The 25,574-nt window shown below is 42.7% G+C and overlaps 1 protein-coding gene and 1 pseudogene across 1 annotated transcript in view; one reads left to right on the forward strand and one right to left on the reverse strand.

The window, feature by feature from the left end:
• The window catches only part of NRG4 (neuregulin 4), a 45,603-nt gene extending 38,178 nt beyond the window's left edge, over positions 1 to 7,425 (reverse strand). The window contains exons 1-2 of the mRNA XM_056128730.1: positions 7,364 to 7,425; positions 2,412 to 2,505 (exon numbers count right to left, since the gene is read on the reverse strand). Coding sequence (XP_055984705.1) covers positions 2,412 to 2,505; positions 7,364 to 7,373 — 104 coding nt within the window. The 5' untranslated portion in view covers positions 7,374 to 7,425. The remainder of the gene's footprint in view (positions 1 to 2,411; positions 2,506 to 7,363) is intronic.
• Positions 7,426 to 8,524: 1,099 nt separating this feature from the next.
• On the forward strand, positions 8,525 to 17,613 carry LOC130036825 (actin, cytoplasmic 2-like; annotated as a pseudogene).
• Positions 17,614 to 25,574: the final 7,961 nt, after the last annotated feature.

Genomic DNA, 25,574 nt, shown 5'->3' on the forward strand with positions numbered 1-25,574 from the left:
TTTCAGCTTTTTCATTACAGCATAGAAACAGAATACAGATCAATATTCAGTGTATATCACTCTGACCACAACACAATTAAATACTATTTAAAAAAGCTCAAGGGTTGTGGGAACCCATGGCTAAGATCTCCAGACCATCTCGATCAGGACTGGGCCTCCTCCCCCCAGGTCTCCAGTTTTTCAGTAACTTGGCAGTCACACCCACAAACTGGCCCTGGCGCCATCATCAATGGCCAAGGCCCAGAGACTATAAACTAAAGCTCCCGGAAGAGAATGACACAGAATTTCCTGGACATTATATCCTATCCATAACAAGAAATACAAATCATCTAGCATTGCAGTTTTGGCAGGTTTGAGTGGTGGTGGGGCTGGTGTTGAAATATCGAATGTAACCAAAGTAGAGGAAGAGTTTGGGGGAAATTGTCGGCCATATAGGCAGGGGAAGGGTTGGAGCAAGGGTGGGAGGGGGGAAAACTGTGGATTTTGGTGGTGGAAAATGTGCACCGGTGAAGGAATGAGTGTTTGATGATTGTATGACCTAAGCTCAAACATGAAAGCTTTGTAACTGTGTCTTACGGTGAACCAAAAAAGGGGGGGGGGGAGGAATAATAATAAAACAAAATTAACATTCAGAATTTTTAAAAAATCAATGTGGAGTTCATGCCCAATTCAATCAGCTTATTGAATGGCTGAATAAATAGCGGTACTCCTATATTACATATATATATATATATATATATATATATATATATATATATAAAAGCTCAAGGATTCAAGAAGAAATAATGAACCATTTTAACTTAGAACTTGGCAGACCATGTAAAATTTGTAGGGTGCGGCTAAAATTTAGAAAGTTCTACCATTAAATACTACATTAGAAAAAAATGCTGAAGCTCAATGAGCTGAGAACAAAGTTAAGGAGGAGGAGGGGTCAACTGAATTTCTCTTACTTGGAAGCTGCGCTTATTGTGACTGAAATCGGGAAAAGACAGAAACATAGATCAGTGAAACTGAACGGTATAGAAACCATTCATCCATGGATAGTCGACTGGCTTCTGACAAAGGTACAAAAGCAGTTCAGTGTAGAACGGACACGACTCATGTAAGCCACCAGCAAGGTCAAGATACAAAATGTTAGTATCTTTTGAATTAATCAATTTGATTATTTTTTTCTTTTTGGGTCACACCCAGTGATGCTCAGGGGTTACTCCTGGTTCTGCACTCAGGAATTACTCCTGGAGGTGCTCAGGGGACCATATGAGATGCTGGGACTTGAACCTGGGTCAGCCGCGTGCAAGGCAAATGCCCTACCCGGTGTACTATCGCTTTGCTCCAGTCCCTAAATTATTTTTTGATAAACATTCTGTTCTCATTTTATAGAGTAAATCCCCTTAGAAGTAAAAGCGAATGAATACAAAGATTAAATCATGCCAGAGAGTTGCACTCAAAAGCTGTAGGACTTTTGGAAAGTTGCTTAATTTCTCAATTTTCCCTTATTTGTCCATTTCCTTAGGCTACTCTGAGAATGACAGATGGAATGTAAATAAAGTACAGGGTCCACAAAGAAATCTGGAGACAATGGAAATGTTCTTTATCCTGTATGCTGTTGATGTTTTCATGGGCAAAAACATTAGTAATACTTTTTTGCTTTCTTTTTACAGTGCCAGATTTCACTGACAGTATTGTGCAGCTAATTTGTATGTTAAAAGGTTTATTATATCCAACTTAAATCTTACTCAACCAAACTCACAAGAAGCCAGCTACACAAATACTTTTTCTTTCTCTTGGGCGGTGGTGTATACTGGCAGTCCCAGGGATTACTTCTGGTGGGGCTCTTGAGGGACCATGTGTGGTGCTGGGGATTGAAACTGGGTTGGCCCCAAGCAAGACAAGCACCTACCGGCAGACAACTACTATTTTCAAGTCATTTGTGGTGCTCTCTGGCTTACAAAAAAAAAAACTTTGCTACCACAATTAGAAAAACATAACTCTGTTTCCTTTTTAGTACAAGAAATATGTTTGGAACCAACACAGTTGTGCATTTATGTAGTCTAAATGTAGAGCAAAGTATCTAATGCTGTATTTTTTTCTGTAACAGAGATCTCAAGCTGTTTTGACAGCAATATTAAATATAGACTATTTCTCCTAAACTTACAGAGTTCCCTAAAATGAACTCTTAAGATATCTAACTAGGTCTGAAACTACCACTAATAGTCCTCAAAATAAGTGCTTTCCGTGAGATTTTGAACTGCAAGTTTGTTTTAAAAGCATAATTCCACTCTGTACCAATATGAAGAGTATTACTACACCTTGATACCATTTGTTCAAAACTTATCACATCAAAGAAGTTGGGAGATGGAAACAGGCCCAATCACTGACACCATTCCCCCTCTCCCCCCTATTCTACTTACCTACAAAAGGGTCTGGGAATAGTGGGGACCACATAACAAATCCCTCCATTCAGGCAGAATGACCCATGACTGGAACCGCACGGCTCTTCGTGATCTGAAACACATGAAGTGACATTTTATAGAGCCAAGAAAGGCAAATCAAGGAAGAGAACTAGATATCTTAGACAGAAACACAAATCTAAAAATTTAAAGGAGGGGCTGGAGCAATAGCACAGCGGGTAGGGCATTTGCCTTGCACGTGGCTGACCCGGGTTCAATCCCCAGCATCCCATATGGTCCCCCGAGCATCACCAGGAGTGATTCCTGAGTGCAGAGCCAGGAGTATCCCCTGTGCATCACCGGGTGTGACCCCAAAAGCAAATAAATAAATAAATATAAAAATTTAAATGAATATTCCCAGCATGATCTACGAGGGTCAGAGTATGGAAACCACCCAAGTGCCAAGCAATAGATGAGTGGCTAAACCAACCATGCAATGACTACAGAAAGAAACTGTGGCACAGAGACACAATGGAATACAACTTGGCTATAAGAAAAGATGGAGTCATGCAATTTGCAGCTTCGTGGACGGGTCTGGAGAGTGTCGTATTGAGTAAGGGACAGACACAGAATTCCCTCTCTCATATGTGGGATATAAAGAAACAGTAGAGAAATGTAAAATGTCCAAAGGTAACAGAACCTGAGGACTGGTCATTAGTAGGAAACTAACCAGCAGAGAAGAAATAAGGAAGGGGTGTGTTAGAATTGGGAGACACCGGGACAATGGTGGACAGACGTGGACACTCTGGTGGAGGGTGTGGAGATGGATTGTGTTATGCAGGAGACCCTACAGTACAGTAAACCGTGGTGCCTAAAATAAAATAAAAATCATAAAATTTTAAAAAAGAGGGTATGGCCTAGATAGACAATGGAATACCACTCTTCTATGAGAAAAGATGAAGCCTTGCAGTTTGTTTGAACTTGAATGGCACTGGCTGGTATCATGTTAAGTAAAATGAATCAGCAAGAAAAAGCCAAACACCACACGACCTCGCTCACGTGTGGAGCATAAAGAAGCAGAGCGTGAGAACTAGGGCAGGAAGCAAGGCTTGGCTTTGCATGCGGCTAACCCTGGTTCAGTCCCTATCCCCTGCTCAGCATCTGGTCTCGACCCCAAGCACTGCTGGGTGATTCCTGCGCTGGGTTAGGTATTGCCCCTGAGCACCACTGAGTGTGGCCCCACCCCACCCTACCCCAAAAGGCAAGGGATTAGGTGACCCCCAGTGAAAAGAAGCCCGAGACACAGACAGTGGAGCTGTGATATGAGGCTATTGTGGGTTGGGAACTTAATGGGGCAAGTAGGGGGAGGGTCTTTTTTTTTTTCTTTTTGGGTCACACCCGGCAATGCACAGGGGTGACTCCTGGCTCTGCACTAAGGAATTACTCCTGGCGGTGCTCAGGGCACCATACAGGATGCTGGGAATCGAACCCCGGTCGGCCACGTGCAAGGCAAACACCCTACCCACTGTGCTATCGCTCTAGCCCCTGGGAGGGTATCTTGGCACCCTCTCTTGATAGTCATGGTGTAGCCACTCTGCAAATATAAAGTGATCGTTTTGAACTATGGTAAAAATTAGCAAATAAGAAATTGATGGTCTTAGTCTAAAAAAATTTAAACTGAGGGACCAAGAAGTAGTTCGGTGGTTAGAATGCACATCTAGCAAGCACCAAACCAGGGTTTGATATCCAGCACCACACGGGTCCCCAGAACCATTGTGGCCTTGGAGACCTCCAGTCCACCAGGATGGCTTGAATATCCCAGGCACCGCCGAGCCAGAGCAGCGTCGCATCCTCAGGCCCTTGCATGGACCAACCACCTGGCTGGCTGAGAATCACCAATGGGGCTTCAGGGCCCTGCCCCTGCCAGAACTTTTTTAAATGAATGATTATTTTTCAAAATAAGGACTTAATGTTATTCCTCATTTAATAAGCAGAGAACTTCTGTCCCTTTGGTGGAAAAAATGAACCTTACGTGGTCAGGAATTATAATGGATTTGGAAGTTGTACTAAAAAATTAGATTTCAAAAAGTTCAGTAGTATCTGAAAGCAGTGGACTCTGCATTTGAGTACAGAGTGTTGGCTGCTTTGCTTTCAGGGTCCTGATAATTAGTCTTTCCTTTTAGGTACCAAACACATCACAGCTGTTATTGTTATGTGAAAAAAGATTTAGATAATTTTAGCAATCAAAACTGATTTCAATTATCTTGAGATATTTCTACAAATGATCGTTTTAATATCAAAAGACAAAAAACAAGCTTACAAGGTATTTTATTCTAAGAGGATTTTAAGTCATAGCTAGTGAACTGTCAAGACACAGTTAAAGTTCTGAAGTCAAACAAAAATCTTTTGCTGCTTTGACACACAACCAAAGCTTTAACACTCTGAAGATAATAGGAAGGAGCAATACTCTAGTGAGGAGGGCATTCACCTTGCATCTGGCCAACCCAGGTTTGATCCCTGGCATCCCAGAAGGTCCTCCCTGAGCATTACCAGGAGAGATTTCTGAGTGCAGAGCCAGAAGTAGAACCCTCTGAGCACTGTTTGGTGTGGCCCTCCCAAAAACAAAATAAAGAAAATAGCCCCCACAGTTCTTGCTTCCTTTCTCACCTCACTTTCCAACCCATGTATCTTTCACTTTTTCTTCATCCTATCTTTGCCTTCCCTGACTCCTGTGGAACCTCACCTTCCTTCAAACCTCCCCCACCTGCCACCACAGCTTGGTCCCTCCCTTTCACTCCCGGGCATCAGCAACATGTCATGGAAAAAATGAGAAATGTCCTTCGAAGAATTTATTCAGGACTTCTACTGCTGTGTATGGTTAGAGGAACAAATGGTTAAATACTTGCGCAGTCTGTTTTTTGTTTTTTGTTTCTTTTTGGTGGGGGTATACACCTGACAATTCTCAGGGGTTATTCCTGGCTCTGCACTCAGGAATTGCTCCTGGTGGTGCTTACTGGACCATATGGAATCCTGGGGATCGAGTCTAGGTTAGCCACATGCAAGGTAAATGCCGTATCTGCTGGCCCCAATTCAAGCAATTGCATTGCTCGAAAATGACCCATTGTGATGGCTGAAGAGAAAGCTTAAAGGACTGGAGCACATGCTTTGAATGGAAGAGGCTTGGGTCAATGACTGGCACCTTAGGGTCCCCCAACATCAGCAAAATCAACCCCTGAACACATGCCTGGACGTAGCCCCCGAGAGTTACATGGTGTAGCCCCAAACCAAGCAAACAACTCCTCATGCCCCCAAATAAATAAAATTGCACATTGTTGGTTCTTGATGACTTCTGCCTAGAAAATGGCCTAAAATCTTACATGATGAAGAAAGTGGCATTACTACTATCTGGCATTAAAAAAATAGTATGTTTTGTTCTGAAAGAATTATCTAGTATTGGCCCTGAAGATAACAGTACCTGTTAAGATGTAATCGCTACTGAGTCAGATGTTTTCACCATCAAAATTTGAAGTTTAAACATGGAGATGAGTAGTCTACCAACATTTGTAGTAGAAAACTGTGTACATATAGGGCTGAAGAGATGGCTTACAGGGCTGAAGGTTTGCAAGCAGGATTCCTGGGGTTCGGTCCCTGGCATTGTACGGTACCCCTGAGCACTGTCAGGAAGTGACTCCTGAGCAATTCTGATTATGGACCCGTCATATACAAAAAATACCCCATAAACAAACCAATGAAACATAGAGGAAAACAGAATGACAAAGAATTTAAGTAGAAAATAGGAAACCCAACCAGAACTAATTCTTGTATAGTTTTTCTTTTGACACAGTGTCAGGCTTCTTAACCATCAAACAACTTTTAACAAAGTAACAACTTTTGTTAAATTAGTTCTCACAATTTGTCAGGAATAATCTGGTTAATGACTTGACAATTAACATCACATTAAATCAGAATCACAGACATTGCTGAGGATTTTCCACTGAGGGTGGAATGAATAAATATATATGGAATTTTTGCATGGCTGAAGTTAGAAACTTTGGTTTTTTGTTTGTAACGTTTTTTTTTTCTTTTTGGGTCACACCCAGCGATGCACAGGGGTTACTCCTGGCTCTGCACTTAGGAATTACCCCTGGTGGTGCTCAGGGGACCATATGAGATGCTGGGACTCGAACCCATGTTGGCCGCGTGCAAGGCAAATGCCCTACCCGCTGTGCTATTGTTCCAGCCCCTGTAAAGTATTTTTAAAAATCTAGTCACTGTGAAATTACAAAGTTATTCTTGATTGGCCTTTAGGCATACAATATTTTAACTCTGATCTTTTCATCAGTGTCCACTTCCCTCCTCCACTGTTCAACTCCCCCAATCTCACTTGCCGCCCACCCCTAGTCTATGATCTTGGTTTTTAATTGGATTCTACTCCCTCATGCCTTAACACCGGTATTTTATCAATAAAGAATTCTAATCTAACCAGAATTTCTCTTGGAGATGTATTTTCACTCCATCGCATTTACTTATTTGAAAGTTGATATTGGATACAGAGTAAGAGAGAATTTGTTGGCTTCTAGAAGGCATCAAAATAGAGTTCTAGGGGGCTGGAGCGATAGCACAGCAGGTAGGGTGTTTGCCTTGCACGCAGCCGACCCGGGTTCGATTCCCAGCATCCCATATGGTCCCCCAAGTACCGCCAGGAGTAATTCCTGAGTGCATGAGCCAGGAGTAACCCCTGTGCATCGCTGGGTGTGACCCCAAAAGCAATATATATATATATATATATATTTCTAAAACAAAATAGCTTCATGTTACAAAGAAGGCCTTTCAAAATTGAATCATTTTAGATCACTGAGGCAATCTCAGATGGCATAAAATACAGCTTTGTAATAACACGGTAAAATATAGCTTTGTTGTTCTACTGCTATGAGACACACATTGACATAAAGTATAAACTTACAAGGAATTACCTGTCGGCATCTTAACTTTTAAATAGTTTCATTCTTGGTCAAAAGTTTAGTGTTGAAAACAGCACCTAAAATTAATAATTTTGGAAAAATTATCTTCTTTTGAGGGCATTAAAAAACCAAAAATATTCTAAAGCAACATTCTTTTAAACAATGAAAGCAAGACATTTGTATACTGTTGATAAGACTAATCGGTTACTTGGGATTTTTTAGAGACTCTATAAATCAAAAATACTGATTATATTAAATGAAAAGAATAACATTAAAGAGTATAAATGCACGAAATATGATTGTTTAAATATATAATTTTCAACCACTCACCAGAAAAAGTCTTACTTTCAGGAGGCTTTGCTAATACAGTGCATGAGAGTACTAGAAAGATGAGTCAGCAAATTAAATGGAATGACCTAGATTGACTTTATACTTTTCATAAAGCCTATTTCTCATCTGACCTTCAAAGAAAACCAGCTAACTTCCAATCTTTCCCTTTATTAAAAAAAAATGACAAGCTACTGGCAAATCCTTGACAACACTTAAGAGACTTGCGTTTGATAGACAAAACCTTCTGTTTCGTAGAAAGGACTTTTCGGCTTGCTGGCGAGAGCACGTTCACGAAGCTGCTTGGGCCTCTGGAAAAAACATCGCTGGCATCTGGTGAAGCAGAGAGGCTGCAAGACAGGCCTCCGCCGCTCCGGCAGAAACAAAGGCACCAAAAGTACATTTGCAGGGATGAAGGACTGGCACTGACAAGTCCTCAGCTTGCAAATACCAAGGGAACCTCCCCTGGCGCAGGCAGAAAGTCCTCGCACCAGAAACCTCGGTCGACGGCCTGCAGCCAGCGCAGGTGGACCATCGGGGTCCCCTCCCCGGCCCTCGCTGCTCTTGGGTTCGGACAGGCCACGCGTCGTCGCAGCAAGAAGACGGGGAGGAGGAGGAGGAGGCAGGGAGGAGGGGGAGAGGGAGAGGAGGAGGAGCGTGGTACCTACTCGGCCTGGCCTGCAGCGATCGCCGCCTCCCCGGGTGCGGTTCTGCTTGCAAACGCGGCTCGCTCGGGTCCGACACGGACCTCCGTCCCGTGGACTCCGTGGCTCGGGCGGCCACTCCCCGGTCCCTGGGACCCGCGGCCGCGCGTGGCACCGGCTCGCGCACGGAACCCCGATTTACATGGCGGCGGGGTGCGGTGTGGGCGACGCCGAGGCCGAGACAAAGACCCAGGTGTGCACAGAGGCCGGCGCCAGCCAGGGGACCGCCCCTCGTCCCCATGCTCGGGGCCGCCGAGGGCCAGGTTCCGTGGGGCCGAAGGCGCCGCGCGGAGCAGCGCGCTCGAGGACGCCCGGCTCCTTCCAGGCCGCGAAGCAAACCCCACTCTCGCCCGCGGCCAAGCGCTTCAAGTGGGCTGTGCATCCGGGCGGGGGAAAGAGGCTCTTCTGCGGCGCTGAAGGACCCGAGCTCCAAGGGGGTGGGGGAGGGACGCGGAATCGAAACACGGTCTCCCGGGGCTGGCGCGATGCTGGCACAGCGGGGAGGCGTTTGCCTTGCACGCGGGCGACCCGGGTTCGATTCCCGGCATCCCACTGGGTCCCCCGGGCACCGCCAGGAGGGATTCCTGAGTGCATGAGCCAGGAGTGACCCCTGTGCATCGCCCGGTGTGACCCAAAAAGCAAAAACAACAACGACATAAAAGTGCATGAGCCAGGAGTGACCCCTGTGCATCGCCCGGTGTGACCCAAAAAGCAAACAACAACAACAACAAAAAGTGCATGAGCCAGGAGTGACCCCTGTGCATCGCCCGGTGTGACCCAAAAAGCAAAAAACAACAAAAAGTGCATGAGCCAGGAGTGACCCCTGTGCATCGCCCGGTTGTGACCCAAAAAGCAAAAACAACAACAACAGAAAGTGCATGAGCCAGGAGTGACCCCTGTGCATCGCTGGGTGCGACCCAAAAAGCAAAAAACAACAACAAAAAGTGCATGAGCCAGGAGTGATCCCTGTGCATCGCCCAGTGTGACCCAAAAAGCAAAAAACAACAACAAAAAGTGCATGAGCCAGGAGTGACCCCTGTGCATCGCCCGGTTGTGACCCAAAAAGCAAAAAACAACAACAACAAAAAGTGCATGAGCCAGGAGTGACCCCTGTGCATCGCTGGGTGCGACCCAAAAAGCAAAAAAAAAAAAAAAAAAAGAAGAAGAAGAAGAAGAAGAAGGTTCAAAGCGCTACTTGCACAGATTTTGCTGATGGAAGGTTTAGGTTGGATACTTGGAACTGGCATGGTCTCGAGCCCCAAACCTGGTATGGCGCCCCCCCCCCCCCACACACACACACTTAAGCAAAAAAAAATTAAAAGACCACCAACCCTGGGGCTGGAGCAATAGCACAGCGGATAGGGCGTTTGCCTTGCACGTGGCCAACCCGGGTTTGACTCCCAGCATCCCATATGGTCCCCTGAGCACCACCAGGAGTGATTCCTGAGTGCATGAACCAGGAGTAACCCCTGTGCATTGCCCGGTGTGACCCAAAAAGCAAAAAACAACAACAACAAAAAGTGCATGAGCCAGGAGTGACCCCTGTGCATCGCCCGGTGTGACCCAAAAAGCAAAAAACAACAACAAAAAAAACCCCACGGTTTTTTTTCACACACGCTGTATTCTTCACCTAAATGGGGCTGGGGAGTACCTCCGTGCTAGACGGAAGGCATGTCTTAGATACATGTATTAAGGCCCTGATTTCAATCCCCAGTACCAAAGAAAGAATAATTTAAAAAAATGAGAAATGAGGACTTGAAGAACCTATAATACGGAAAGAAAGTCATAATTACAATAGAATAAACATGCTCAATTTGAAGTGCTTATCACGGGACATGAGTAATCTGTGCAATATAACTACTTGTAAGCTATGATAAAGCTATTTTATATGTATTAAACAAAGCTTGGAGGTCTACACAACACCCAAAAGGAGAGAGAGAACAAAGGGGAATGCCCTGCCACAGAGGCAGGGTGGGAGGGGGGGTGGGGGGGATATTATCCATGGTGGTGGAGGGTGGGCACTGGTGGAGGGATGGGTATTTGATCATTGTATGACCAAAACCCAAGCACAAAAATTTGTAAAGCTACAACTGTACCTCATGTTGCTTCACTAAAAAAAAAAAAAAAAAAAAAAAAGCTTGGAGGTCTAAAACTCAAATAATTAAAAAATACTAAAACTACTAAAAACCATATTTTTAAATGAAGGACAGATTTATTCACTTATAATTTATCAAGCATTTTGATGGATTTTTTTAAAAGCCACAATTCAGATATTAATGCTTGACTGATGTCAAATTAATTCATCATCCCCTACTATGACAATTATTACATATTATCTCCCACATTCAAAGGCAATTTTTACATGACAATTTTATTTATCTACACATTAGCATATAATACATGAATTTAAATATTTTTAAATAAAATATCAATCACCTTTATTACTTTACACTATGAGTCTGTGACACTACCTACTAACATGGAAATGGTCACTAAACATTGCATGTGAGATAACTGACCTTATCTAAACCATTCAAGATGTGTTTATTCAAAAACATTGTGGTTCCGGATTTTTACCTGATGCAAATAAACAACTGCTGAGGCAGGGGATAGAGGTAGGGGAGAGGAATACTGGGGATGCTGGTGGTGGAAAATGTAACTGGTGGAGTGATGAGTATTCGATCATTGACTGAAACTCAAACATGAAAGTTTTGTAAGTATAACTCAAGGTGATTCAATAATTAAAAAAAAACTCTACAGTAGAAAAATCTAGTGTTCCTTTTCTTTATTTTTTGTTTGTTTTGTTTTGGGACCACACCCAGCAGTGCTCAGGGATTACTACTGGCTCTGCACTCAGGAATCACTCCTGGTGGTGCACTGGGGACTACATGGGATGTCAGAGATTGAACCTGGGTTGGCAGTGTGCAAGGCAAACGCCCTACCCGCTGTACTATTGCTTCAACCCTAGAGCTGCCTTCCTTTGGGGTATTGAAGGGGAGACTAGAGAATAATGTGCCTTATGACATGGTGCCCACTCAAGCAAAGTGATGAACAATGGAAAGACAATTGCAGTGCAGTGCTATGATACCTCAAATATTCAACTTCTTTTTGTAGTTTTTTTTGTTTGTTTTGTTTTATGGTGCTCAGGGCTTACTCCTGGCTGTGAGCTCAGGGATCGCTCCTGGAAGGCTCAGGGGATCATGGACTACTGGGGAATCAAACCCAGGTGGGCTGGGAAATGCCCTACCCACTGTACTATCATTCTGCCCCCCCCAATCTTAATTTCTTTAGAGAATTTTGGGAGGCATATAAACATGACTCCATTCCCTCCAGTCTTTTCCAAAGGGGGTAGGGTGGTCTTCCCATGGCTGATTTATGCACTAATGCTTAACGCCTTATACACTCTTTGCTGTAGTCAATCTTATTTCTTTTGCTTTTTGTTTTGCCTTGTAAGACTAAGCCTGATTGATTAAAAGGGGCTCCCAGTCCAATGCAGCCTATCTATAGCATATTCTAGATTGTGGCTTTAATCTAATAACTTCTTTTCCTATTTTCTAGAAAATAGTGATCACTTATCTACTGGTCAGCCTGAATTCCTCGTTCCTTTCCTTCTTGCTAGATACTCAGTCTGTCATCTTGAATCACAAAAACCTCATCTCACTACCCCACTTTATTTTTGTTATTTTTTTGGGCCACACTTGGTGATGCTCAGGGCTTATTCCTGGCTCTGTGCTCAGAGATCACTCCTGATGGTGCTCAGGGGCAATGAGATGCAAGCAAGCCCCTGCCCATTGCACCATCTTTCTGGCCTTTACTACCCCACTCTTGATTCTGATAAATGGGGCACTGTAGGTTAGAGAGAAGTTGGTCAGTAACCACCTATACAATTAAAATATTCCAAAATACTAAAGAATATTAAATATTGCAGCAAATGTCATAAAGGAATAAAAATTACACAAAATATGACTATTAAAAAAAGATATATCACTGATTTATAGTTGTTACACATCACATACTATAAAAGATGGAGAAAACCACGTTTACACAAAGAAGACCACCCAAAACTAAAGATTATGATTATAAGAGGATAAAAAGAAACTGGGTTTATTACAAATATCAGGAAAACAGTTTAAGGTAAAAATAGTTTTCTTTATATTAATAAAAGACATTTTCATTTATATTTATTTTTGCTTTGATTTTTGGGTCACACCTGGCGATGCTCAGGTATTATTCCTGGCTCTGTGTTCAGGAATCACTCCTAGTGGTGCTCGGGGGACCATATGGGATTCTGGGAATCGAACTTGGGTCGGACGCGTGGAAGACAAATGCCCTACCGCTGTGCTATTGCTCCAGCCCCTAAAAGACATTTTTAAACATAAAAACTTAAAAGCCACTGTGTGCCAAATGACACTCTTAAAATTTAAAAAACCGGGCTGGAGCAATAGCACGGCTGGTAGGGCGTTTGCCTTGCACGCAGCCAAGATGGCCAATACAGGTTCGATTCTCAGCATCCCATGTGGTCCCCTGAGCGCCGCCAGGAGTGATTCCTGAGTGCATGAGGCAGGAGTAACCCCTGAGCATCGCCTGGTGTGACCCAAAAAGCAAAAAAAAAAAAAAATTTAAAAAACCAAACTGATAGGTAATAAAGAAGAAATAAACATAAATGATAGAGTAGTGGAGATTTTGATAGTATCTCAATTTCAGATAGCTCCAGTAAACTTAAAATATTCTATAGAAGGCTGCTTCCGATGGGGCAGATTTCAGTGCATGGGATGGAATCCAAGGCCTCTTATGTGTCAGCACAACCCCGATGTCTACCAGCTGATAAATAAAATGTCCATATGGTGAAAAAAAATTCTATGGAAAACACAAACTTAAATAACAGTTAATTTTTTAGTTCCATAGAAATTAAGTGCTTTACACACATTTTCTTTAAGATTTATAAGAATTCTAAGAGTTAGTAATTTTAGAAATTCTTGTCAAAGATTAGAGAGAACTCAGTCTCCTTTGGCAAGGTAGGTCCTGATTAGTTTTATTGATTTTTGTTTTAGGGTTCACACCTAGTGGTGCTAAGGATTTAATCTTGACTCTGTGCTCAGTGGTCATTTGGCGGTGCTTGGAAGACCATATGAGATGCCAGGGATCAAACCATGTTTGGCTCTATGCAAGGCAAGAGCCTTAACCTCTGTACTATCTCTCTGGTCCCAAATTATTGTTGTTTTCAAAATAAAGTTGATCTCAGATGATTTTAACAAATATGTTGAATGCATTTGATTATTGTATTTGCAAACCTTTGGAATCCTTTAAAATAATATTTTAGAGCCCCTTTTATTATACTCAAAGGGGCATAAATTATTTTGTACTCTCTCTTTATAACCCCTGTCTCTGTGTGATTTGGGATCTTCTGGTTATAAATACTTTTGCTCTCCTCCATAAAAACTCCCCCTTTAAAATCAGGTTGTTCTCAAGGTTCATTTGGTCATTAACTATGGGGGAGGCTCCTTCTCTGCTGAAACTCTTGATTATTTCTAATTCCTACTTCATCTTGAATTCACCAATGTTAACTAAGAGGAAATATATTCACTGCCCCCAAATGCAAAAAATTGTAAGAAAGATTGAAATAGATGGAAATAAAAAGCCTTCTGCAGTATGACTCTGATTTGTACTCTGGTTAATATTAAGTTCTAATTTGAGAGTGTCTCCTAAAAGTTTCCAAGAGTTCTGCTGATGAGGTTTCTAAGGCAGATGTCTGAATGGTCTGAGATATCCCCATCTCTATTAGCCAGGAGAAGAGGGATGGGTTGGGGGGAGCTCATCTGTAGTCAACGTCTTGGATATGACCTGAAGACCTTTTCCTAAAGAGACAAAATGACACAACTCCCCTCTTTAATAATAGTTAATCAGCTACTATAGGAAACTGTGGATTTTCTCATTTGAGATACTAAAAGGGAGATAGCAGTCTATTCTTTGAAAGAATTAATACAAACCAGCAAGCTAGTGAATGTCGCTGGGCAGAAATCAAGACTTAATAATTCTGCAGAAGGGCTATGTTTCATTCCCTCCCACACCATCATTTATATAAATTAGCTTTGGGGAGTAAAATTACCGAAGCTCAGCTTATTCTGCTCTCAAAATACAGTATATCAAGACCATCTCTTCCAAAATAAAGAACTGGGATTTTTGTCTGGGGTTTGTGGATTTGGGGTGTACATTCAGTAGTGGTAAGAGGCTGTTCCTGGATCTGTGTGCAGGAGACCATATGTGTGGGGGGGGGGTGTTGGACCAAGGCTGGATCAGGGCGGCCTGGTTCATAAGGCAAGCAACTGCCTTACCCCTGCGCTCTCTCTCTGACCCTGATGAGCTGCAGCAAAGGATCAAGAAGCCCCTCAAGCCTCAGAATTCCAGGGTCTCTGGGCACAGGTAGATACTAGCATGCCTGAATTAAAGACTCATTTACTATTTTCAGTATTGGTAACTTTGGCTTGTGAGCCAAATCTAGCTCCTCTCCACCTGATTTCGAAAGGCCTTCAAGTAAAGGATGATTTTTTTTTTCTTTTTGGGTCACACCCGGTGGTGCTCAGGGGTTACTCCTGGCTTTGCACTCAGGAATTACGCCTGGTGGTGCTCAGGGGACCACATGGGATGCTGGAAATTAAACCCTGGTCCGCTGCATGCAAGGCAAATGCCCTACCCACTGTGCTATCACTCCAGCCCCTTAAGGATGATTTCTAAGTTTCCAAGTTAAAGAAAAAAAACTGCATTATTTTACGGGATGTGAAAAATGGTCTAGAACTCAAATACCAATCCATCTGAATATGGGATTCAAATTTAAAATACTCATGCTTTCGCACACAGCCCCTTCCGTGTGTCAGCCCAACAGATTTCAGAGTCTGCAATGGAGCCTGGATCGCTCATAAAGTCCACGCCAAAATATGTGGGCCGCCACAGCAAGTGTGCCTGTGCCTGCCTTTGAGAGATTAAGCAAGTTGCTCAGGGCTATACTGTCAGGTGTCTAGTGTCCAAGCAGGAACATGACTATTTGGGGCGGGGATATGTGCCATACCCGGCAGTACTCGGGTCTACTCTAGGCTTGGTACTTAGGGGCTCCTCCTAGTCAGCTTGGGGTCAGGTAGTGCTTTTGCATACAGAGCAAACACTTCAGTCTTTGAGCCGTTCTTCCTGTCTATAACCTGAACATGTATAATCTGATTTTTGTTTGTTTTTATTTGGGGGTCACACCCAGCCATTGCTCAGGGCTCACTCTTGGCTCTGTGTTCAGCAATCACTCCAGGAGAAGCTCAGGGACCAAACGGGGAGTCAGAGATAGAATCTGGGTGAGCTGCGTGGAAAGACAAGCACCTTCCCTGCTACGGCATCTCTCTGACCTCCATCTAACCTGATTTAACTCTAAAAATAAACCAGGTCAGGCACAGCCGAGCCTGCGCCCAGCCCGCGACTCCTGCCTGCCACCCTCCTCGCTGTGCCACTCCACGCTGCACCAGCCCACCCTGGATGACAGTATCGCTGCCCTCGTGATAGACAGCGGCTCCAGCACGTGCAAGGCCAGCTCCGTGGGCGACGACGCCCCCCAGGCCGCCTTCCCCTCCACTGTGGGCCGCCCCCGGCACCAGGGCGTGATGGTGGGCGTGGGCCACGGCGAGGCGCAGAGCAAGCGTGGCATCCCGATGCTCAGGTACCCCCTCGCGCATGGCATCCTCACCAACCTGGGCGACTCGGGGAAGAGCTGGCACCGCACCTTCTACGACGAGCTGTGCGTGGCCCTCGAGGAGCACCCCTTGCTGCTGACCGAGGCACCCCGAACCCCAAGGCCAACCGTGAGAAGATGACCCAGGTCGTGTTGGAGACCTTCAACACCCCAGCCGTGCACGTGGCCACCCAGGCTGCCCCTGGACGCCTCGGGCCGCACCGCGTGGATCGTGATGGACTCCGGCGACGGGCTCCCCCACACCATCCTGCGTCTGCCAGGTGCCCATCGACGAGGGCTGTGTGCTACCCCACCCCATCCTGCGTCTGGACCTGGCCGGCCGGGACCTGGCCGACTCCCTCGTGAAGACCCTCACTGGGCGCGGCTACGGCTTCACCACCAGGGCCAAGCAGGAGATCGTGCGTGACATCAAGGAAAAGCTGTGCTACGTGGCACTGGACTTTGAGCAGGAGATGGCCACCACGGCCTCCTCGTCCTCCCTGGAGGAGAGCTATGAGCTGCCCGATGGCCAGGTGGTCACCATCCGCAGTGAGCGCTTGCGCTGCCCCGGGCGCTGTTCCTGCCCTCCTTCCTGGGCATGGAGTTCTGTGGCATCCTTGACACAGCTTTCGAGTCCATCCTGAAGTGTGATGTGGATGTGCGGAAGGACCTGTACGCCAACACAGTGCTGCGGGGCGGCACCACCATGTACCCTGTGGCATTGCTGACCGCATGCAGAAGGAGGTCACCGCCCTGGCCCCCAGCACCGTGGAGATCATGATCATCGCGCCTCTGGAGCACAAGTACTCCGTGTGGATTGGGGGCTCCATCCTGGTCTCTCTGTCCACCTTCCAGCAGATGTGGATCAGCAAGCAGGAGTATGATGAGTCTGCCCCCCCCCCCCCCTCGTCCACCGCAAATGCTTCCAGACGGACCCTGACTCTGCTGTATCATGCCCTTTCTTGACAAAACCTAACTTGCGCAGAAAATGAGATGAGATTGGCATGGTTTTATTCGTTGTTTGGGTTTTTTCCTTTTTCCCCCTTCTGTTTTGGTGCTTGACTCAGGATTTAAAAACTGGAACGGTGATGGTGACAGTTGTTGGAGCATCCCCAAGTTCTGTAGTGTGGCCAGGACTTGAGTGTACATTGCTTTTTTTTTTTTTAAACAGGCATTCCAGTAGCCCTTGATGCACTGTTACAGGAAGTCCCTTGCCTTTCCCATGGCCTCCCTAGAGTCCCTAAGAAGGGCCAGTTCCGCCCTAGACCACACGGGGGCCAGAGAGCATCCCTGTTATGTAAATTATGTGATCCATTTTTTTTTTAATCTTCGCCTTAATATTTGTTCTTTTGTTCTGTTTTATTTGGGGTGGTCAGCACCACGGCTCCTCTTTGTCCCTCGACTTGGATGAAGGCTTTGGTCCCCCTGAGCGCAGGGTGGAGGGGCAGCAGTCAGGCTCCCTGTCCACTGCTGAGACCAGTTCAATAAAGTGCACCTGAAGAACCAAAAAAAAATAAAAAAATAAACTAGGTCAGAGAAGTAGCACAGGGGAAAGGTGCTTGCTGTGCATGTGACAGAACCCTGTCCAGCTCACAACACTGCCAGGCGTCATCCCTGAACACAGAACCAAGAGTCAGCCTTGAACACCGCTAAGTGTGGCTCAAACAGCAAGAATAGATACATGAAAACGAAAAGCTACACCTTTCTTAGCATCTGTTATATGAACATCACTATTTGTTCATGCAACAATTTCAATAAATTCTCAATCTGTTAAGATATTTTTGCCTGAAAGCACAAGGTCACTCAAAAGGGTTCACTTTTCTTTTTAATTTGGGGAAAAGTGAGTGGGATAAGCAGTCAGGGCTACTCCCAACTCAGTGCTCAAGGGTTACTCCCATGTTCGGGGGCACCTGGGTGCTGGGGAATCTAATGGGTGTTGGCTGCATGCCAGGCACCTTAACCTCTGTACCCCTATGACCCCTCAAAAATGTTCAAACTATATTTAAAGTGACTCCAGGGATATGATTAAAACTCAGGACCATCGTGGGCTGCCTGTACTTCTCATCCCATGACCGCTGGAGATAGCTGGGAGTAACTGAGATAAACTCTGAGGTTTGAAAAACTCCCCTTTTGCCCTTTTCTAAGTCCATCATGGCCAAGGGGAATAGAATTGCCATGTTTGAATCTGAGCCTCAACAGTCAGTCCTTCCTGCTCACAGGGAACCCAAAATTCCCTGAAACAAGATGAGTACCTTGATACAAACAAAACCTGGGTTTTGATGGAGAAGCAGCTCATAAGGAGGCAGTCAATAATATCCACCAAATAGTCCTTAAAACCTCAAACCGCTGCACCAGAGGTGACATAAAGACCATGATAGATGGAAGAAAAATCTAAAATGTTCACTTTGCACATCAACACCATAAACTTTAACATTACTGTAACCATCTTACCTAAACAGCAATACTTTTTTTCTTTTTTCATAATTTTACAAATTTATTTCTTTCTTCTTATATTTATTTATTGAATCTCTGTGGGAAAAGTTACAAAGCTTTCAGGTTTAAGTCTTGGTCATAGAATCATCAAACACCTTTCCCTTCACCAACACTCACTCTTCACCACCAAGAACCCCAATATACCCCTCCTACCACCCCTCCCAATGCCTGTGAGGCAGATGGTTTCTACTTAACTCTTCTCTACATTGATTACATTATTTCAACAAAAGATAAACAGCGATACTTTTTAAAATAAAATCAGAATTGTACAATTTCTAACACCAGTGCAATAAAAATTACAAAAGTGAACATTTAAACTCCCTAACCTTTTAGAATGTATGTGTTTACTAGTAATATTAAGGTGTTAAAAAAAAGCCCCAACAATGCAAAATTACTATTCATTTGTAATAGATAGTTTGGGAAGACAGTTCATAGTTCTAAATTGTTTTTTGGAAAATAAAAATGGTAATAAAAAGTGGCATAAAATTCAGCAGAGAACTAAATGTGAAACTTGACTCCACCTCTTACCAAAGAGTGACCTTGGGAAAGATACATAAACTGCCTGGGCCAGTTTCCTCATATGTAAATGAGAATTATACAATCCCTATTACCAGAATGTTGCAAGGATCTGCTTAGGGATTATGTATATGTAGGTGCCTGGAATAATCACAAAGATGAGAGAACTCTCATTTGCTAAACATGTGTAGCAACAAAACAAACCCAATACAAGTTTAAAGATACTGAAGCAAATTATAAATAACCTAGGAAAGGCAAAAGTCAGATTTGCCTAGCAGGGGGTTGAGCCAGGTTCCATCCTCAACACCCCGTTTGGTCCCCTGAGTCTGCCAGGAGTGATCCCTGAGTGAGAGCCAGGAACGAGCCATGAGCACTATGGGTAAGGCTCCCAAACCAAAAATAAAATAAACATCAGAAAACATTACTTATAAAAATATGGATTTAAACAATCCATAACAAAACCAAAAAAAAAAAATTCTAGGAGGTGGCTCAATGGTAGAGGGAACACCTTGAGGTGGGAGACCCTAGGTTCAAATCTTGGTACCACAAAAAATGTATGTGGTATGTATGTATGTGTTTGTGTATAATGAAATTTCTGTGGATAAAGATTATTCTAGTTCTTTGAAAATAAAAAAGTGGAGGCCGAGAGATAGTTCAGTGGGTAAGGTGCTTGCCTTCTGTGCGGCCACAAGGGTTCAATCCCCTGTACCACATATGGTCCCCCGGAGTCTTGCCAGGAGTGATACCTGAGCTTAGAGTTAGGAGTAAGCCCTGCCAAAAACCAAACCAACCAACCAACCAACAAAGACCCTTCAACCAACCTATGTTTTAAGGAACTAAAAAAAAAAGAACAAGCGCAGCAGACAGTAGAAAGAAGGAAATAAAGATCATAGCAGAAAGAAAAAAATGCTGTAGTACAAGGCTTAATGACATGACAAGTTCTAAGATGTGTCATCTGGTGATTTTATCACTGTAGAGTATTTACACTAATCTGAGATGGTGTAGCCTTTTAAATACCTAAGCTATCTAGAAGAAACCATAGTGTATATGTACATACATATGTGTATAAACCATAGTGTATATGTATATAGTTTATCAATGACCCAGACATTGTAGCAACATATGGTTGTAGTGACTAAAAAGGCAACAGACACCAGAAAGATCAGACTTTTGACCAAAAGAGAATATTTAAAATAACAAAATAACAAAACTTTAACAGAACCAAAAATTTTTCAAATAAAATAAGATATAAAAAGAATATATTTTGGGACTGGAGAGATAGCACAGTGGGTAAGGCATTTGCCTTGCATGTGGCCGACCCGGGTTTGATTCCCAGCATCCCATATGGTCCCCTGAGCACCACCAGGAGTAATTCCTGAATGCATGAGGCAGGGGTAACTCCTGTGCATCTGTGCATCGCTTGGGTGTGGCCCAAAAAGAAAAAAAAAGGATATATTTCAACTAAGAACACGCATTTATCATAGTAAAGAAACTTCTATGAATGAGCAAATAACCTGGAAGAAATGAATTTATAGAAACATAAAATCTACCAAAAGTGAAATCATGATGAAAGTAAATCTGAACAGATCAATTACTAGTAAGGAGACTATATCAGAAACTGAAAACTTTTCAACAAAGTTAAGAAACAGTGGCTTTCCTGGTGTACTCTAACAAACATTTAAAAAAATTTTAAATTAATATAAGTTTTTCTGAAATTCCTTCCAGTAAAAGAACAGGAGGAAATCCTATCAAACTCATTCCACAAGGCCAATATTACCCTGATACCAAAACCTGATTTGCACACAATGAGGAAGGAAAAATTTAGGCCAATATCCCTAATAGACATAGTTGCAAAAATCCTCAACAAGATACAAGCCAGCCATTTTCAACAGTACATTAAAAGGATCATTCACCATGATAACTATATTCCTGGAAGACAATGATGGTTCAATATATGCAAATAATTGTGTTTCATCATGTTAAAAAATGAAGGATAAAACTCATAATCATTCAACAGTTGGAAAAAAAGCAAAATTCAACAACTATGTGGAGAGGGGAAGTGTTGGACTACAAGTGTTGGTGCTCAGGGGTTCCTCCTGGCTCTGAGCTCAGGGATCACTCCTGATAGTGTTCAGAAGACGACATATATCGCTGGCCCCTCGAGAGTGCTCAGTGAGCAAAAACTCTCAACAAAATACTGTATGTGGACTGGAATCCAACATAGCAAAAGTCTTTCATTACAAGCTCACAACTAGCATCATATTAGACAGGAAAAAGCTAAAAGCTTTTCCTCTAAGATCAAAGTAGTTCACTCTCATTTTTATTTAACTTCCTACTGAAAGCAATAACCCCTTTGTCATTACAATTTAGTAATTTAAAGGCATCAAAATCAGAAATAAAGAAAATTCTGCTTACAGATGTCATGTAATTTATATATAAGAAATACGACTCCACCAAAAACAATTTGAACCAAAAATTCAGTAAGGTTACAAAATAGAAAATCAACATACAAAAATCAATTGTGTTTATATATACTAACAACAAACTATCTCAAATTTTTTAAAAAATCAATAATATTTTACAATAGAATTTTTAAAATACTTAGGAATAAATTTAACCAAGGAGACAAAAGATGTATGCCTCAATAATTATAAAACACTTGTGGCAGAAAATAAAGTCAAAAAAATGGAAAGATACTCCAAGTTTGTAGACGAAAAAAAATTAATATTGTTAAAATGCCCACTTGATCCAAGGCAATCTACAGATTCAATGCAATCCCTATCAAAATTCAAAAGGACTTTTTCATAGTTTAAAAAAACCCTAAAATATGGGGCTGGAGTGATAGCACAGAGGGTAGGGCATTTGCCTTGCACGCGGCCGACCCGGGTTCGATTCCCAGCACCCTATATGGTCCCCTGAGCATTGCCAGGAGTAATTCCTGAGTGCATGAGCCAGGAGTAACCCCTGTGCATCTCCAGGTGTGACCCAAAAAGCGAAAAACAAATAAATTTAAAAAAAACCTAAAATGAATCTCTAAAATTCTTATGAAACCACAAAAGCCCCAAAGTACCATTGAAATCCTGGGAAAGAACAACAAATATGCAGGCACGACTACCTGATTTCAAAATAGAGCCTAAAGCTAAGGTAACCAAAGTACTAAAATATTGGCATAGAGACAGGCAGATAAAGTCATGGAATGAGAAATCCAGGAAAAAATCCTTCTTTTGCAGTCAGTTGAACTGGAGAAGGGGTTTTCAGGTTGTAAAGTAGAAAGGAAACAAACTGAGCTGGGAATGTTTGGGGTCTGTGTCCAAAAACTGCTTCATACCCAAGCATAAAGGTCAACTTAAGATGGATGAGAGACTTAACTGTAGTACCTAAAACTTTGTGAAGCTTTTGGACATCGATTTGAGATATTTCAGATATGATCCCAAAGACACAGGCAACAAAAGCAAGAATGGAGAGACGGAAATACAGCAAACTACAAAGACTCCGAAAGGCGCAGGAGAGCGTTGAAATAAAAGGGCAAACCTGTAAAACAGGACAGGATGTTTGCAAATCATATGTTTGACCAGGGGTTGACATCCAGAGTATATGAGGAAGGCAAACAACAGAGAGAAAATGAATGACTTGATATAAAAAAAATCTGTAAGAGACAGTAAGTATTTCCCTATAGAAGACATGAAGCATCAAAAAATATGTAGAAGATAATCAATATCAAAGGCCATCAGGGATTGCAGATTGGAAACGTAGCAAGGTAATATCCCCTGCCTCATGCTACACACACACACACACACACACACACACACACACACACACTCACATGCCAGAATGACTACTATTGAAAAAACAAAAGACAACAAGTGTTGGTGATGGGAAGTAGAGAGCCATGGGACACTATTGTAAGATTATAGTTTGGTGATGATGGAAAACTGCTGCTGTGATTTCTCAGTGCTTGGAATTAGATACAGCGGTCCACGTCAAGGAGCTGCTTATTAGGGGCTAGAGTAAAGCACTTGCATACTGCTGACCTGGGTTCAATTCCTAGCACCCCATATGGTCCTCTAAATCTTGTTAAGAATAATCCTCGAGCACAGAGCCAGGCCTAAACTCTGGGCATCTCTGGATATAGCTCACAAAAAGAAAACACGGAGGTACTCATTTCAGCAAGATAGATCATACCTCAAAGAGAGCCATTTTGCCATACTTACAGTAGCATCATTCACAATAGCCAAGATAGGCCATCAATGAGCTAATGGATGGAGACCCTGTGGTGTGTACAGACAATGATATATTATTTGGAATGCCTTTCATTTCTCACAGGTGTTAAGAACACAAAGATTATCTTTTATCTAAAGTTTTAAGAAATCTGTTCTGGTAAATAGACTGTTTTTATGAATTGACTTAGGCAAAGAGTATGTAAATATATTCTCAAAATCCCATAAATAAGATATATTAAATTGCAGAAAAAGAATCCATGTGAGATCCTAATTTTTTAAAAGTCATTTAAAATTAGTCTACTTAAAACAGAGAAAAAAATTTCACATATGAATCATGATAAGAATGTATTCGTTTATTTCATCCTAGAGTTAACAACTTTGGGTTATAGTTGCAATCATATGCTAGTTCATAGAAATAAACAAATCAAGAGGGAATTTGGGCATAATTTTTCTGACAAAATTATATATATAGAGAGAGAGAGGAGGGGGAGGCTTCACCTAATGTCTAGTCTCTATACTGAATTGTAAATAAGTTTTATTTATAAAAGAGAAATTGAGATTTCTTTGGACAACTTTCCCAAGGCCCTCTTTTAATTTTAAATTTTAGTTTAGGGACTGGAGTGATAGCACAGCAGGTAGGGCGTTTGCTTTGCACGTGGCCAACCCAGGTTCAATTCCCAGCATCCCATATGGTCCCTCGAGCATATGTAACTCCTGAGTGCAGAGCCAGGAGTAACCCCTGTGCATTGCCAGGTATGACCCAAAAAGAAAAAAAATCAGTTTAAAAGACAAACTATGACTGTGATCTTTGTAATTTTTATATTTTTCAATTGCTGTTACCTAATTCTACCAAATCTTACCATTTGTTATTGGTTTTGAGTTCACCAATATATCCATCACATATCCTGTATCTTTTCAAGATTTGCCATTTTTCCTCTAGGCCACTTTGTATTAGATATTTCCTAGAATTCAACAATCAGATAAAAACATTTAGTGATCCAGGACCCTAAGCTAGACAGGGATGCCTTTATACTCACAGTTTCATATTTTGTGAACAAACCATTTGCTTAGCAAAATTTATCTAGCTTGTTTTCTTCTTGTAACCTCAACATTATAGGGACAGAGATTAATAGTCAGGTAACCAGAAAACCTGTCCTAAAAAAAGACCTATGCAGCAGAGAGTAGCATGATATTGGTCAAGAGAAGGGGGTATGCGAAAGGAGAGAGAGAGTAAAAGGGAATGTGTCTGCCACAGAAGCAGGGGGTGGAAATTGGTGGGGGTGGAGGGAGGAACACTGGGAACATTGGTGGTAGAGGATGGGCACTGGTGGAGGGATGGGTACTCGAACATTGTTTGATTGAAACATAATCACGGAAGTTTCTAAGTCTGTAACTGTGTCTTATGGTAATTTATTAAAATAAAAAATTAAATCAAATGAAATTCAAAGCAAAAAATAGAGAGAGAGAAGGGGGTATGTACTCACCAATGAATATAGGCACAAGACCATAGGCACACGTACGTGTGATTTGAGAAAAGCCAGCATACAGGGTCACCATCAAAAAGTAGAATCACCAGGGCTGGAGTGAGAGCACAGTGGGTAGGGCATTTGCCTTGCACACAGCCAATCCAGGTTCAATTCCCAGTATCCCATATGGTCCCTCAAGCACTGCCAGGAGTAATACCTGAGTGCATGAGCCAGGAGTAACCCCTGTGCATCTCCAGGTGTGACCCAAAAAGAAAAAAAAAAAGTGAAGTCACCTAGCACAAAAACTTATCTGAAAGTGATATAAAGCCACCACTCTAACAATTCATTTTTTAAAAATAAGAGGGATTTAAAGCTTTAAACTCCATTTCAAGCCTTGTATAAAGTGTCCAAAAATCTCAGTAGAAATAGATCAGGAAAGATTTACTGTCAGTTGTTAAAAATATCCTTATTATACACTTAAGAATCTCCCACTAAGATGTTAGCTTACTATCTTACAATAGCAGTTTCTGCCAACACCAAGTCTGACTCAGGATGCATTAGTAAAATAAATATCTATAGGGGCTGGAGTCATAGTCCATCGATAGGGCACTTGCCACAGTACAGTGGATAGGGCAGATGGCCCACCTGGGCTCAATCCCTGGCATCCCATATGGTCCCCTGAGCCACACCAGGAGTGATTTCTGAGTTCAGAGCCAGGAGTAAGTACTAGGCACTGCCAGGGATAGTCCCCCGACAAAAACTAAACAAAATAGGACTATCTATAGATGAGGA

Source organism: Sorex fumeus, unplaced genomic scaffold, assembly GCF_029834395.1.
Source record: "Sorex fumeus unplaced genomic scaffold, SorFum_2.1 ptg000067l, whole genome shotgun sequence".
Lineage (NCBI taxonomy): Eukaryota > Metazoa > Chordata > Mammalia > Eulipotyphla > Soricidae > Sorex > Sorex fumeus.